At 40.7% G+C, this 17,373-nt stretch overlaps 2 protein-coding genes across 7 annotated transcripts in view; one reads left to right on the top strand and one right to left on the bottom strand.

Moving 5' to 3' along the window:
• wasf1 (WASP family member 1) overlaps positions 1 to 7,689 on the bottom strand; it is a 97,545-nt gene extending 89,856 nt beyond the window's left edge. The window contains exons 1-2 of one of the 6 annotated variants that reach the window (XM_059982950.1): positions 7,565 to 7,689; positions 4,060 to 4,084 (exon numbers count right to left, since the gene is read on the bottom strand). The gene's annotated coding sequence lies outside the window, so the exon portion shown is untranslated. Of the gene's footprint in view, positions 1 to 4,059; positions 4,085 to 7,071; positions 7,360 to 7,473 lie in introns of those variants that run through there. The other 5 variants (XM_059982948.1, XM_059982952.1, XM_059982947.1 and 2 more) reach the window with 5 other exon arrangements.
• Positions 7,690 to 7,856: 167 nt separating this feature from the next.
• cdc40 (cell division cycle 40 homolog (S. cerevisiae)) overlaps positions 7,857 to 17,373 on the top strand; it is a 124,944-nt gene continuing 115,427 nt past the window's right edge. The window contains exon 1 of the mRNA XM_059982946.1: positions 7,857 to 8,041. Coding sequence (XP_059838929.1) covers positions 7,868 to 8,041 — 174 coding nt within the window. The 5' untranslated portion in view covers positions 7,857 to 7,867. The remainder of the gene's footprint in view (positions 8,042 to 17,373) is intronic.

Below are 17,373 nucleotides of genomic sequence, written 5' to 3'. Positions count from 1 at the left end.
TTCCTATAATCGGTAGTATCTACAGCTGGCATTGCCTCAAGATGACACCATCTAGGCTATGCCATCTTCCTATCATTATCATCCGGAAGGTAGTAAATTAATAGAGCCAATATCTATGAATTATTTTCATAATTTGAAATTATTCAACTGCTGTAAAAGACAGGAAGGTAAAGCTAAATAACACAATAAAATCCATAAATTATAACACAAGTTATTTTGTAAAAAAAAATTGGGTATTATAAACAAATCAGGAAAATCAGCAACATACTGAAAGCCAACATATAAAAAATGCTGGAGGGAAGTAAGAGCTCTGGTAGCATCTATAGAGAAGAATGAACAGTCAAGAGCTTGGGCAGAGATCCTTCACTGTCATCTTGAAGGGTCTTGGCCAGAAACATTGACTGTTTATTTCCCTCCATAGATGCTGCCTGATCTGCTGAACAATATCAGAATGAAAATGCCCATTAAGTATTTATAATGAAAAGATCCAAAAACTTTGTTTTCTTGTACCAGTCAGATGCTGAATATTTAATTATCAGATTATGAGATACTAAACAAATTAAAAGCAGTGACAAAATAACAGACTTTCCATGAGCAATTCAAATTATTATTCCTTATTCAATTTCCCCATTCTCCAGAAGATGGAGACTCGTGATCTCTTGCCAACTGCAGTGTATTCAACTGCAAACTTTACAAATTACAAAATGGCTAGCAGAAACAGTAAATGCAATAAAATTTTGTATTCTGCAAGTGCCATGAATGATTTTATCTGACTGTGCTCTAGGCTAAAAAAAATCCAGACATAGATGAGTTTAGATCTTTGGATCTCCCTGGTAGGTACTACATTTTAGTGTTTTTTTTAAGGGAAGACTACCATTGTATTGCTTGCAGAACAATCATTTAGTAGGACACGAGGAGGAGAAAAAGACTGCAATACTTTTCAAATTCTCAACTCCTGACTCGCTCCTGATACCCCAATCCTAGTCACCATCCACAAGGTACAAATCAGGTGGACGAATGAATACTTTGCACTTGCCTGGATGAGTACAGCTCTGATTATATTTGGGCAGCTCAAAATCAACTTGGACCAAGCAACCAACTTGAATCTACTGTGTCTGCTATCCTTAACATTCACTCCTTCCATTTCCAAGTGCAGTGGGCACAGCACTGAGAATGTACGTATCATACTGTTCTTATTCACCGGGACTATTCCACACCAGCAGCCAAACAGACAAATGTTGGAAAACTAAGGGCCCCTGCTGTATGCAACACTCCCCTGATAGGTAGACTCCTTTCCACACATACCACCTTGGACTTGTAAATATATTAAAGTTCCTTCATTACTGCACCTGGATCCTGGAATTCCATCTAAACATTCACTAGAAGTACTGCAGTGGTTCAAGGCAGCTGCCCTTCACAACCTTCCTGAAAACAATTGAAGATGCACCATAATTGCTGGCCTTGACAATGACACCAGGTTCTTGAAACTTTAAAAAAAAATCTGGGCTGATCCTTGGCTTGCATCATCTTTGATTGCATGCTCAAGTTTTTAAATGAAGGTCAAAGGCAAATTTATACAGTAAAATTACAGTAGATTAAGATGCTGCCAACCAAGTCAACCTGATAGGTGAGAAATGAATTAAATCATAAGTAATGGAGTTTTGACACTTATTTTCAAGTTAGTTGCTATTCATCTTGTCAAATTTAATGACAACAAGGTAGATTGCTTCAAGTACTTCATAACTCTTTCCTCTAGAAGACTGAGCATATTTTTAAAAATAATGCAAGGTTACTATATTTGGAGGGTAAAACATTTTTCAATTAAAATACTGAGAAATTTGGTGTTAAGTTTGTGTAGATTGAAAACATATGGCTCACATGCAAAGCTAAATAATGTATAATTAACCGTTTGTCAACTTGTTTTCTTGACAAAAGGTTTTAACATTTAATACCCAATGCTGTAGAACTTGAACTAAATGAAAAACGATGAAAGGTCTTCAACCTGAAATGTTAATTCCTTCTTTTTTCACAGATGTTGCCTAACCTACTAACCATTTCCATTATCCTTAGCTCTTTTGATTTTCATTATCAACTTACTCAATGTTAAACTAAAAATATCGTATTTTATTTCAGTGATGTTAATTACCAATACGAAGGAGTAGAATAGCACAGACAATAAATGAGCAGTCAGTGAGTGGACCTGTCAGAAACAGCACAACAAGCATAAGATGAATCGAGATAGTTTTAAGTAAATCCACAGGATGCTAATTCATCATACAATTTCTGATCTTTGTTTATAGTCAGTAATTAAACAATGTAAACAAATAAAATTTAATCACATAAACTTCAGTGTACATGCTTCGTTTAGTGATGTTGATCTGTGGTCTGTGCTACGTTTCCAAGTATTTACTCTCTAGAATAATGTAAAGATTACTGTGGAGGATTAAGAGAAAGTTAAAATTGTTAGCTTTAACTACAAGCAGTTAAAATCCATGAGACAAGTAGAAAACAGAAATGAAGAGGGGTCAAGTATAAACAGAAGAAGAGCATATGTACAGAGCATAAAGTGTAGGATGGCCCTGAAGTTTTCCCCCCAAAGAGTTAAAATAGCTTTTTTTGGAATAACAAACATCCATTCCCTAATGGCAATGTTTCAGTTTCATTTTTTATCCTGTGCAGTTCCTCATAAGTACAGGGTAAAAAGATAGTATTAAAGCTTCAACTGAAAGATGGCAATTTGGCACTGAATTGGAGTACCAACTTCATTTACTCTATCCTAGAGTGGGATTTTAACTCAAATACAAGAGAAGTATCTTCCAACGTTTCTGAAATTAAGTGTGAAACATGCAAAATCATAGCTATATCTCTGAAGCTTAGCTAGTGTACATCCTTCTGTATGTTTTAAATTATTAGGAATTGTGCAAGCCTTTTCATTTTCCAATAACAGAATGGAGGGAAAGGAAGATTTTGATTTTGTGATTATCACTAGCCATACATGTTCACAGATAACTATACAATGCAAACTTTAAAAAATGTCAGGATGCTAAAAACAATACTGATTTTACTTGGAAAAAATACATTGATCAAAAGTGTTTTAAAAAATAAAAAAATTCAGTATCAACATTAGCCAACATGTGCAAGAGTTGTAGATTCTATCCAATCACATAAATTTGATTACACTACAATTCCATACACAATAGCAAATCCAGTACAAGGGGGCTTTAGAAGGCAAGACAATAAACAGAGAAGCCAAATCAAATACCATACTAATCCAGTTTAAACAGTTAACTCTGATCATGATCTATTGGTGGGCATTGGTCTAATATGCACTATAAATGTTGGATTAAATAAAAGGGCTTAATAGTACACAAAAGCAGAACTGAGAGATTCAAATTAGTATTCACACAGGGCATTGAATGTGTGCAGCTCAGTCAATGTATGTTAGTTTGGACAATTTGCAAATGGTTCATTTACAACTACCCATAACCTGATTTATACAAGCTTCATTGAGAAATTTGTAACATAAATAGGCAAAATTCCACCTCCTAAGATCAGAATCAAAAGAAAGACCCATAGGCAGGGACATCCACATCTAATAAAAGCTGAAAGAAATCAGAACCTGACCTACAACTGGAAATATATTCTGGCAAAGTTTTCACTTCTTGAGTAAATTTATTAAAAAAAACTGATCAATACTGATATTCTGTGCATTTATTTCTCACCATATAGTGGAATATATTGGGAATGTTTGAAAAGTCTAAAATTGGTACTTTTAGGCTGTCACTTTTATTTGACAAAATTAAATCTGTTCCTAAATTTGTCACTGAGCTCATCTCATTACATTATCAATTTCCACTGCCAGGAACAAAAAATGGACAAATGCATTTGAAGTTTTGTGTATTTTGTATGTCAAGAGAAATGCATGACCATACTAACACATGTGGATGTGATAGTGTGGATACACTCAAGAAAGTTAAAACACAACTCTGGGATTTTCATATGGAAGCATTTGAAAATATAGTTCAAATATATATCCACTACTCAAAATAGATCTTTTACCTGCAATCCTAGTGAGAAAGGGTTTCTGAAAAGAAATCACATGATTAATTAATTGGTTTGGAAGTTCTGTCACTCATTTATTATACAGCTACTGATTTAATGTTTTACACCAACAGTAGGCATGGGAGTTCATAGCATTTTTGCAAATAAAAAATCTGACCATTTGTCCAATAATTTTAGGACCCTAAAATTACTACTTCCAATATTTTTCTCAATTATAGAGCCTTTTAAAAATGTCATTAAATTACAGAACCCAGCTATGATTTTGTATGCATTTAGTTCAAAAACCCAGTTAAAACAATATTGTATCTGAATTACATATGAACTGAAACATTATGCAATGCTATTGTGATTAAAATATAATTTGCTTAAGTTAAAAAAGATAGGATTCATAAATCTCAATTTGACATCATCAGCCTTACAATGCAAATGCCAAAAACTCAATTTTGTTAAGGGTTCTGCAAGAGTTCCATACTCTGCCAAGGTCACAATTATCTTTTCTGATTTTCAATTTGAACAGGGAAGGGGTGGGGGGGGGGGGGAGAATACAGCAACACAAAACAGGTTTTACTGAAGCAATCACTTGCAAAACATGTGCAGCAAAAATCTCTTTTGTCTTCAGATTACTCTATGCACAAGATTTTCAGTATTCAAGTATGCTATCCATTTAATGAATGGTGACTTCAAACATGTCTTTGCTTGTGGTCATAGAGAGTCAGTAATGCAGCATGAAAATGGTCCTTCCAGCTCACTATGTCTATTTTTAATATTGAGCCCCCCACACACAAATCCCATTTTCCAGCATTTAGACATAGCCTTTATTCTGTAGCAATTTAAGTGTTCATCTAGGCATTAAAGGTTGTGAGAATCTCTGCCTCCATCACCCTCTCAAGCACGTTCCAGACTCCAACTAACCTTTGGATGAAAAAAATCTTCCTTGGATTCCTTCCTATCCCTTACCTTAAGCCTATACACTCCAATTTAAGACGCCTCTGACACTGAAAAGAAAAACTCTTTACTATTTACCCTCATCTCCCTCACAGCCCCAGGTTTATTGAAAGGCCAGGTGCAGGTGCTGCAAGCATTTAGAAGATAATAATGTCATTTGTCATTGGGAGGATTGGAACGCAGGAGTAAGAAATTCCGACTGTATTCGAGTAGGGCTTTGGAAACTACAATACTGTGCATAGTTTTGATCACCTTCCATGGTTGCGTTTGCCATGGATGATGTGCAGCAAAGATTCACTGGACAGGCACCGGGAAAAATGGGTTTGCCATGTGGGGCGAGGTCGAGCAGACCAGGCCAGTATTCTCCAGGAGACAAGAAGAATAAGAGAAAAATCTTTTAAAAAAACTTTCGAAATATTTAATGGGACTGACGGGCGGGTTTATTTATCCCCCGAATCAAGAAGCTCATCAGTCTCCCGAGGCATAGGTCATTTAGGACGGAAGAGCTGAAAAAAACTGTTCAGTAGGTGAACGTTCAAAATCCTTTATTCGAGTGCTGCGGTGGCTTAGTTGTTGTGTTCATTCAAAATAGATATCGATAGATTTCTGACTATTAAAGGAACAAAGGTATAGGGTAACGGCGCAGGTAAATGGCACTAAAGTAGAAAATGACCCGTGATCTTAAGGGACCGATGGCCTATCCTTGTTCTTGATTTATTCCCACCGCGACCTGAAGTCCTTTCTACATTCCATCCACACCAAATACAGCAAAGATAAATCACAATTATATACTGAAATTGGTGTTGAAAATCAAGTGCGTTCACTTTTTCAGATGTTGGAAAAGCGCAACCAGACAAGTCTACGAATTAAACATCAATCCCCAGACACTCTTTGTTTCTCATTCAACTCCAAATTGTGATTCACAAGCAGTACAGACGAGTAAAGATGTGTTGCAAATGAAATAAATAGACAGCACCTCTGGTTTGCAATTGGCTCAGAAATCGAATATAGGGGCGGGAGTGTTGTAAGCAAGAGATAAGATCAGTTCTCCCGAGTCCAAAGTGTGACGAATTTCATTTTGTCGTATAGACTCGATGGTGAGAGCAAAGTAATCCTCGAAAAGTTACTCCCGGGCAACTGATCTCTTTGGAATAAGGTATCAGTCGTGCAACTCAATCGGGTACACTGATCGACAGCGAGTAGAATTTTATCAGGGATGCAAATGTACTGACGACGTTAGAAACTTTACAGATGTGAGGAGGGCGTGGAGAAAAGCCCCAGCTCACCATGCACTTTAGTTCATAGAACCTCCACACACTAACAAAAATGCACAGCCCCGTCGTAATCACTACCACGGTGTCGGTCGCACGTCAGGGAGAGATGGTGGTCTCTTTGTTTACAGGGAATGGGGAGGGGAAGGGAGGGGGGGTAGAAGAAAAGAGTTGATACCCCCTCAAATTGGGTAACAAGATATCTTCGGATTCACAAGCACCCCACCCACGCCCCTCTCGTAACGTTGTCGTTTTAAGAGGGTGGAAGGCGGTCTCCTCGCCTGCAAATGTACGATCTATTGTGGATGCGAGCGCGGAGCCGGTCTTAGCCTCCCTCGGAAGGGAGAACCCACCCCCCTCCTCCCCCTCTCCGACAGTAGGTAAGAGAGAGAGAGAGAGGTGTGTGTGAGTGTGAGTGTGAGTGTGTGTGTGTGTGTGTGTGTGAGTGTGAGTGTGTGTGTGAGTGTGTGTGTGTGTGTGTGTGTGTGTGTGTGAGTGTGTGTGTGTGTGTGAGTGTGTGTGTGTGTGTGAGTGTGTGTGTGTGTGAGTGTGTGTCGGTCGCGCGCGCGCGCGCACACCACCAACTTTCCGAAACCCAGGTGCACCGACAACCTGCCGGGGCCTCGGGCAGAAGGGGGAGGGAGGGATGTCACGGCCGTCAGGCGAAAAAACGACGGCCACATAAGCATCCTCCACTGGCCACTCTGCGCTCGCCTCAAACAACAGAACACGACGCAGCAATCAGCGGAACAAAAGCTCTTACATCTCATTCACCGGGATTAAAATCACCTACCCGGCTCGACACGAACTCTCCGCAGCTCCAGCGGCTTTTTTTTTGGGGGGGGAGGGGGGTGTGTTTTGTTTGAAATTGCCCGGTTAAAGGGGAGAGGAACGCCGCGGGTAACGGTCGCACCGCCGCTGCCTCTAGCCGGTCCGCCTTGCCCCGCTGCTCGCACCGCCGCCCCAAGTTTGCATCGGTCTCGATAACAACACCGCGCGGCTTCGGCGGGAATGGCGTACGTCAGCCCGGCGCACGGGGATCCTCGGCTCCAGCAGCGCCGCGCCGCTCTCTCGCAGCTCGCCGATCGCGCCCGCTTCGGGGGCTCGGGGAGACGCGGTCGCTCGGCAGCCCGGGCTCTCACGGCGCGAGCGCCAACGGTCCGGTTCGCGGCCGCCTTTCCCCCTTCCAACTTACTGAGCGTTCCTCCATGAAGATTCCCCAATGGCACAAGCCGGGATGGCTTTGACTGGAGTACCAAAACTGAGGTAGCGGCTTTGTGACGTACCTTGAGCAGCAGGACCGCTGGCCAATAGAAAAGCGCGTGTCCCGGCCCGTTCGTCCACGCCTACCTTCTACCACTCCAGCCAATCAAGCTTGTGTGAGGGCGGGATGCCGCGGGAGATATTCGCCTTCGGGCCCTCCAGCTGTTTGACCAATAAAGAAAGAAACCCGACCTATCGGTAAATTATAAGAGCAAACAAAAGGGAAAAGTAGAGTTTTAAAGTGAAGCTACTGCGAGGCGGCCGTTACCCTTTCTCGTTTGACTTTAGTCCGACTTCAGCGATTTGTTTACCGGGCCGCAGCTAAAATGTCGGCGATCGCGGCTCTGGCTTCCTATGGCACCGGCAGCGACAGCGGGAATGATTCTGACGGGGATTGCGGAGAGGTTCCTTGCAGGGATGCCCTGGTTCACTTACAGGCCCTTGACTCCGGGAAGTCGATGTCAGTGGCTTTGAACTCGGCGCCCGAGGTCGCCGTAAAGGTGAGTGTTGAAGTTTCGAAGCCTTGGCCTGGCCTTGGGCAGCATGGGTGCATATGGAGTTTCCCATTATGCTGAATGGACTTAAACTGAGGGATAGCTCAGGAGTTGACGTGATTCCAGTTATACTGTTGTCTCCATAGATTGGGGCTAAAATGTATTACGTAAATTGTAATTTTATATAGAAAAGAAAATATAGGGAGTATATGCGGAAAGATTTTGGCCCGAAAGGTCGACTGTACTCTTTTCCTAGATGCTGTCTGGCTTGCTGAGTTCCTCCAGCATTTTGTGTGTATGAGGTGGTCACTCGGCCCTTTGTGCTTTCTCTGCAGTTCAGAATCAGGTTTAATATCACTGGCATATGTCGTGAAATTTGTCATTTTGCGACAGTAGTACATTGCAATACATAATAAAACAATTACAGTAAGAAATGTGAAATATTAAATAAGTAATGCAAAGTAAAAAAAAATGATGTAGTTTACATGTGTTTATGGGAAGAAACTGTTCCTAAAACGTTGATGGTGTGTCTTCAGGGTCCTTAATGGTAACATTGAGAAGAGGGCATGGCCTGGGTGGTTGTGGTCTATAGTGATGGATGCTGCCTTTTGAAGATAACGTCGAGGATGGGGAGACTAGTGCCCACGATGGAGCTGGCAGAGTTTGCAATCTTCTGCAGCTTTTCCCATTACTGTGCTGTGGCCCCTCCATACAAGACCATTATGTAGCCAGTTGGAATGCTCTCCACAGTATATCTATAGAAATTTGCTGGAGTCTTGGGTGACATACCAAGTCTCTTCAAAGTCCTAATGAAATATAGCTGCTGTTGTGCCTTCTTTGTAATTGCATCAATATGTTGGGCTCAGGTTAGATCTTCAGAGTTGTTGACACCCAAGAACTTGAAACTGCTCACCCTTTCCACTGCTGATCTTTCAATAAGGACTGGTGTGTGTTCCCTTGACTTCCCCTTCCTGTAGTCCTCAATCAATTCCTTGGTCTCACTGAAGTTGTGTGCAGGGTTGTTTTTGCAACACCACTCAACCAGCTGATCTATCAGACAGACATACTTTATTGATCCCGAGGGAAATTGGGTTTCGTTACAGTCGCACCAACCAAGACTAGTGTAGAAATATAGTAATATAAACCATAAATAATTAAATAATAATAATTAAATAATGCCAAGTGGAAATTAGTGCAGGACCAGCCTATTGGCTCAGGGTGTCTGACACTCTGAGGGAGGAGTTGTAAAGTTTGATGGCCACAGGCAGGAATGACTTCCTATGACGCTCCATGTTGCATCTCAATGGAATGAGTCTCTGGCTGAACGTACTCCTGTGCCTAACCAGTACATTATGGAGTGGATGGGAAACATTGTCCAAGATGGCATGCAACTTGGACAGCATCCCACTCCTATACACTTCCTCATCACCATCTGAAATACTGCCAACAATAGTTGTGTCATCAATAAATTGACTTTTTTCAGTGGTGTTTGAGCTATGTCTAGTGACACAGTTGTGGGTGTAGAGAGGGTAGAGCAGTGGGCTAAGCACATGTCCTTGAGGTGCGCCAGTGTTGATTGTCAGTGAAGAGGAGATGGTATTTCCGATCTGCATACACTGACTGTGGTCTCCCAATGAGGTAGTCAAGGATCCAGTTGCAGAGGAAGATACAGAGGCCAAGGATTTGGAGCTTGTTGATTACTACTGAGGTATGATGGTATTGAACACTGAACTGTAATCAATAAACAGCAGCTAAGGTATTGCTATTGTCTGGGTGATCCAAGGCCAAGTGGAAATCCAATAAGATTGCATCCACTCTTGACCTGCTATTGAGATAAGCAAATTGCAGTGGATCCAAGTCCTTGCTCAAGCATGAGTTGATTCTGACCAAGACCAACCTGTCAAAGTATTTCACAGCAGATGTGAGTGCTACTGGTCAATAGTTATTAAGGCATCTTGCCTTGCTCTTCTGGGGCACTGGTGTGATTTCACCTTTTTGAAGCAGGTGGGAACCTTTGACTGCAGAGATTGAAGAAGTCTTTGCACATTCCTGCTAGTTGGTTGGCACAGGTTTTGAAATTTCACCCTCATGAAAAATGTCTGTGTCGGCCTCTGAGACAGAGGTCACAGGGGCACCAGATGCTGCAGGGGTTCACACAGATGTAGTTTTATTCCTTTTTCAAACGTGCATAAAAGGCATTGGATTCATCTGGGAGTGAAGCATCACAGCCATTCATGATGTTAGATTTTGCCTTGTAGGAAGCAATAGTCTGCAAACCCTGCCAAAGCTGACATGCATTCGATTCCATCTCTAACTTCAATCAGAATTGTTTTTCTTTTGCTCTTAAAATAGCCTTCCATAGGTCATGCCTGGACCTATTGTATAGTTGTTCACTGGTCTTGAATGCTACAGATCCAGCCCTCAGCAGCCTGCTAATCTCCTGGTTCGTTCAGGCTCTGTGTGCTCAGCCTGTTGCTGTTAACACTGCTAATGCATGATTGTACTGCCAAGTCCAGTTATAACCAGATCATTAACTTCGCTGATGGTTGGCCTTGTCAGTAACAGTGATGAAATAGCATATAGGGAGGAGATATAGTAATTGCAATGCAACAGATTGCAAGACCCTGAAAATATCATTGGGGTTTTTCTTTCTCCCCCTCTCCCCCCATTCAGGACATTTATTTTTTACTTTAGGGATAACAATCCTGTCCAACAACCCACCGATTTAACCCTAGCCTGATCATGGAACAGTTTAAAATGACCAATTAACCTACTAATCGGTATGTCTTTGGACCGTGGGAGGAAACTGGAGATCAAAGGAAACGTATGCACTTCACAGGAAGAATGTACACACTTTCTTACAGAGGACACTGGAATTGAGCTGCGAACTCTGACTCCCCGAGCTGTAATAATGTGCTAACCGCTACACTACCATGGTGCCCCATAGGCACTGCAGGCGCTGTGTCTCCAGCATTGTCAAAGACCCTTCCATCCTCCCCACAGTCTTTTCGAACTCCTGCTGTCAGGCAGAAGGTACTGCAGGATTAAAACCAAAACTACAGTGGTGCTAGAATGTTTGTGAACCCTTTAGAATTTTCTCTATTTCTGCATAAGTATGACCTAAAATGTGATCAGATCTTCATGTAAATCCTAAAACCAAATAAAGAGAACCCAATTAAGTAAATAACACAAAAACATTAATTTATTTATTGAGAAAAATGATCCAATATTACATGTATTTGCTGGAAAAAGTATGTGAACCTTTGGGGTAATGTAATCTACAAAAGCTATTTGGAGTCAGGTGTTTCAGTCAATGAGATCAGATTGGAGGTGTAGGTTGTAGAGGTGCCCTGTCCTATATAAAAAGACACTGAAAATCAGGCTACTGACAGAGCTTGCTCTTCTCAAGAAAGATCTGTTTATGTGCATGCTTTGATCAAAACAACTTTCAGAGTACCTTAGAAGAATGTAAGAGATCTGTGAAGCTGGAAAAGGCTACAAAAGCATTTCTAAAGACCTGAGCGTTCATCAGTTTACAGCAAGAGAAATTGTCTACAAATGGAGGAAACTTCATACTGTTGCTACTCTCCCTAGGAACGGGCATCCTGCAAAGATCACACCAAGAGCACAATGTGCAATGCTGAAGGAGGTGAAAAAGAACCCAAGGGTAACAAAACGACCCGCAGAAATCTCTCGAACTTCCTGAAGTCTCTGTTCATGTGCCCGCTATGAGAAAAACACTGAACAAGAATGATGTTCCTGGAAGGACACCACGGAGGAAACCACTGCTCTCTAAAATAAAAATTGCTGTAGGTCTCAAGTTTGCAAAAGGCCACCTGGGTCTTCTACAATGCTTCTGGGACAATGTTCTGTGGACAGATGAGACAAAATTTTAACTTTGTGGCAGAAATGTATATTGCAGTGTTTGGAGGAGAAAGGACATTGCAATACCAAAACCTCATCTGAACTGTGAAGAATGGTGGAAGGAGCATCATGGTTTTGGGCTGCTTTGTTGCCTCAGGGCCTGGACAGCTTAAAATTGTTGAGGGAACAAAGAATTCAAAATTGTATCAAGACATTTTACAGGAGAATGTCAGCGTAGCAGTCTGTCAACTGAAGCTTAATTGAAGTTGGATAATACAACAAGACAGTGATCCGAAAGACCAGAGTAAATCAATGTCAGAATGGTTTAAAAAAAAAGAAAATCCATGTTTTAGAATGGTCGCGTCAAAGTCGAAGCAGTTCGTGCAAGGAAGCCCACCAATATCCCAGAGCTGAAGCAGTTTTGTAAGGAGGAATGGCCCAAAATTCCTCTAATCAGGACTGATCAATGGTTACCGAAAACATTTGGTTGAAGTTATTGCTGTACAAGGGGTTTGCACCAGTTACCAAAAGCAAAGGTTCACATACTTTTTCCAAAAATACATGTAATATCGGATCATTTTCTCAATAACTATATAAACAAGTATAACCTGTTTTGTGCTGTTTATTTAACTGGGTTCTCTTTATCTAGATTTAGGATTTGCATGAAGATCTGATCACATTTTAGGCCATATTTATGCAGAAATAGAGGGTTCACAAGCTTTCCAACACCACTGTATCTGGCTGTGTAACAACTTCTTTCCACAGGCTGTTGACTTCTTAACATCCTGCTGCCACCCAGCACACATGTACACCCTGTCTGAATGTCCTGCTACCCCACTGCTTCCTCAACTCATGGACACACTCTCAACCTGCATTAGTCATTTTAAATCTTTTATTGCTGTTGTTCACATATTTATATTACTCTGCAATACCATACCATTTAAGCTAATTTATATTCCGTCTGGGTAGCCTCTGACCTGATGGCATGAACATCAATTTCTTGAACTTCTAGTAATTGCCCCTCTCTCTCCTTCACCATTCCCCATTCCCATTTCCCTCTCTCACCATATCTCCTTACCTGCCCATCACCTCCCTCTAGTGCTGCTCCCTCTTCCATTTCTTCCATGGTCTTCTACCCTTTCCTATCAGATTTCCCCCTTCTCCAGCCCTTTATCTTTTTCACCAATTAACTTCCCAGCTCTTTACTTCAGCCCTCTCCCCCTCCCGGTTTCACCGACCACCTACCACCTTTACTTCTTGCTTCCCTCCCCCCAACTTTCGTACACTGACTTCTCATCCTTCTTCTTCCGGTCTTAATGAAGGGTCTCGGCTTGAAACGTAAACTGCTTACTCTTTTCCATAGGTGCTGCCTGCTGATTTCCTCCAGTAATTTGTCTGTGATGCTTATTTATACTACTGCTTGTTTTATTATAATAGTGCCAGTAAAATTTTCTGTCTTTCATCAACGTGCATTGTGCACCTTATGTCAACCTATCAGTCTCCAGGCTGTGCCACTCAGGGGCTTGTGCTAATATTATTTTGTGATTATATATACTATACTATATGTGCCAGATATGTACTATATGTATGTGATGAGTGTGACTATATGTACATCTTGGTCCCAGAGGAATGATGTTTCATTTAGCCATATACTGTATATGTGTATGGTTGAATGAAATACTCATGAACTTGATCTTGAAAGTGAAGCAGCGGCTCAGAGTATAGTGTGATTGCTTATTGAAAGCTAGGCTAAACGTGTGATCAACCTTGAAGTCTCATATTTCATGGAAACCCATTAGTTTGCTGAAAAAGAGGCAATCAAAGCATATAGGGCAAAGTTGAAGACATATGGAATCCATTGAGACTTGGTAGTTTGGATAGAAAATAAATTGACTTGGCCATACAAAACAGGGTAGTGGTGGAAAGGTGTTATTCTGGGCTGGAGGTCTTTGACCACTGATACTCTGCAAGGATTAGTGCTGAGACCTCTCTTATTGTGACTTGTATATATTAAATATGAATAATTTAGACAAAAATGTAGGTAGGCTGATTAGTAAATTTGCACATGATGAAAAAAATAGACTGAGCTTTGGATGGTGAGGAAGATGTCAAAACGTTCAGCAAGATGTGGACCAGTTGAAAGTATGGATAGAGAAATGGCCGATGGAGTTTAATCCAGGGAAGTGTGAGGGGGTCAAATGTAACAGGGAAGTATGCAGCAAATTGCAGGAGGCTTAGGAGCATTGATGTTTATAACAATCTTGGTGTACAATTCCAAAGCTCCTTGAAAGTGGGAACAGTGTTAAAAAGTGTGTGTGATACACTTGTCTTCTTTGTTGAGGTGATGAGTATAAAACTTACGAAGTCATGTTTCGGCTGTATAAAGCTTTGGTTAGACCATATTTTGAGTATTTGTGTGGTTCTGGCCAGCCTATTACAAGAAGGGTCTGGAGACTTTGGAGAGTATGCAGTAGAAACTCAACAAGACATTGCCTGGAGTATTAGCTGTACGGGGCAGTAGAACAAACATTGGGGGCTCAGGGGTGACCTGATAGTATTTTATCAAACTAAGACTAGAGGGCATACAGTATCTTTAAAGTAATTGGGGAAAGTTTAAAGAAAAAGTGTGAGACTTTTGTTTTTAACAAAGTGGTGGGCTTCTGCCAGGGGAAGTGATGGAAGCAGACAGAATTAGCAATGTTTAAGAGGCATTTAGATAGATCAACAAACAGGGAATTGGGAGATTATGTTTATGTTCAGTTTATGTTCCCAGATGTACAGTTTAAATTGATACCATGGCCCACATTGACATTGTGGGTGAAGTGTCTCTTCCTGTGCTGTCCACTGTTCTGTGGGATTCTTTCTGCAGAATGGCCCGGAGGTAAAAACTCTGTCATGATATTATTGGCTGAGTAGGCCAAAAGCCTACTCTTCTATATAATAGATTCTTAACATGTATCAGTAAAAGTGAGGGTGGAACAGCTCATCTGAGATGTGAAAAATGCATTGGGACTAACAAGTAAAGTGAGGGGATGGTGGCAAGATTAAAAATTGAAACCAAAGATTGGTTCTAAGTATGCTGTTAAGTGCTTAATTGTGACATTATGGCTAATTATTAGTAAGCTGGGGTAGAGTCTTTGGTAAGGAGTAAATGGTAAACTAGAGAAAGGAATTTGTGTTGCAACAACAGCCTTGAACTCAGCTTCAGTAAGACCAAGGAATTGATTGTGGACTTCAGGAAGGGGAACTCGAAGCGACACACACCAGTCCTCATTGAGGGATCAGCAGTAGAAAAGGCGAGCAGTTTCAAGTTCCTGAGTGTGAACTTCTATGAAGATCTGTCCTGGGCCCATATTGACACAATGACAAAGAAGGCATGACAGAGGCTATCAGGAGTTTGAGGAGACCATGGAGAGCATTTTAACTGGTTGCTTCACTATCTGGTATGGAGAGCCCACTGCACAGTATCGGATAAAGCTGCAGAAAGTTGCAAACTCAATCAGCTCCATCTTGAGTATTAGCCTTCCCGGTATAGAGGCCATCTTCAAAAGGTGATGCCTCAGAAAGAAGGCACCCATCATTAAGGACCTCCATCACCCAGGACATGCCCACTTCTCATTGAAGGAGAAGTACCATCAAGGAGAAGGTACAGGCACACTCGACATTTTAGAAACATCTTCTTCCCTTCCACCATCAGATTTCTAAATGGACAATGGACCCATGTGCACTTCCTCAATATTGTTTTCTTTGTTTTTGCTCTAATTTAAATTTTTGTGTATGTTTTCTTACTGTAATTTACAGTTTTTAATGTACTACTGCTACAGAGCAACAAATTTCATGACATAATGCCAGTGATACTAAATCTGATACTGATATAGGGATAAGAACAAAAATAATTTTAAGTAATAATACTGACAATATAATTAATTATATGTATATCAAAGGAAATGAAAGCAGGAGAGCGTTTCTACTGATACAAAAATTATCAGTGAAGGCAAAATGCTGCCAAGAGACAGAATAAGCAGAACAGCAAAAAGCTAACAATTACCTTTTCTCAGTGTTAAACATAGGAGATGGATATAAATGTTTTCCTTTGAAAATGAAGGGAAGAAGCTGTGGCTCTTTCAGTCTTTTGCTGGTACATTATTTCAGTCTCTATAATGGAGACATAGAGATAGACAAGCTAATTGAGACTGGAGCACTTATTTCCAAGAGATAGATCATGCTTATGCAATTCTGAGAATTCTTTGAGGAAATAAGAGATAGATCAATAACGAACGTTATTTTTGTTGTGATTTATACAGATACTCAAAAGTATTTGGTAAGATATGAGTAATAGGTTTATAATGGCATACAGAAAAGGAAAATGCTGCATGTAATTTGAAGTGGTGTCATGGTAGTGTAGTAGATGCTTTTTCATATCGCTGGAGATTGAATTCCATCTGTGTCCACATTGTTTTTGTGACCAAGTGGATTTCTAGCAGGTATTCTGGTTTCTTTCACATCTTAATCTAAAATCTAGAATGTGAAGGATTAACGTGTGGAATTTTCTGATGGAAACTAATGATAAGGCAAAATTTATAACTAAGATAAGTGTGTGGGTTTATATTAGCTTTATTTTTCTAATGTGGAGAAGACCAGTTCATACTTGAGAAGATAAACAGTTCATTTCAATGCTATAAATATTTCTGAATGTAATTTCTTTTTAATTAACAAAACGCTTATTGACCTTTTCTTTGATAAATTTAGTGTTACTCTGCTAAATATTTGTTATCATATGCTGTGCTTTTTAATTGAAGATTCATCAGGAGTGTTGAGTCCAAAACTGAGGTGTTTGGGTAGAGTCATAGACCACTTCAGCACAGAAATGGGTCCTTCGTCCCATCTAGTCCAAGCCAAACTGCTGTTTTGCTTTATCCCATTGACCTACACCTGAACCATAGCCCATTATAACCCCTCTCATCCAAATTTCTCTTAAATGTTGCAATCAAACCCACATCCACTGCTTCCACTGCAGCTCATTCTACATTCTCATCACCTTCTGAGTGAAGAAGGATCCCCCCCCCCCCCCACTCAGGTTCCCCTAAATATTTCACCTTTCACCCTTAACATATGACCTCTAGTTGTAGTCTCACCCAACCTCAGTGGAAAGTAGGCTAGTTGCATTTACCCCTCACAGTTTTGTATGCCTCTTTCAAATCTCCACTTATTCTCCTTTGCTTCAGGGAATAAAGTCCTGACATAGCCAGCCTTTCCCTATAACTCTCTTTATAACCCATCTGCTGTGATACAACTTTTGAAGAATTATGGATCTGTGTTCCCAGATCTCTTTGTTCTATCACACTCCTTAATGCCCTACTACTTCCTACCTTATTTTGTCCTCCACAAGTACAACACCTCACACCTGTATTGAATATCATCCTCCAATTTTTTTGCTCACTTGTCCGGATGTTGCTGCAAACTTTGATCGCTGT

Source organism: Hypanus sabinus, chromosome 10 (assembly GCF_030144855.1).
Source record: "Hypanus sabinus isolate sHypSab1 chromosome 10, sHypSab1.hap1, whole genome shotgun sequence".
Taxonomy (NCBI): Eukaryota; Metazoa; Chordata; class Chondrichthyes; order Myliobatiformes; family Dasyatidae; genus Hypanus; species Hypanus sabinus.
Note: the sequence above shows the minus strand (reverse complement) of the source record. Positions and strands in the feature narration are given on the sequence as shown.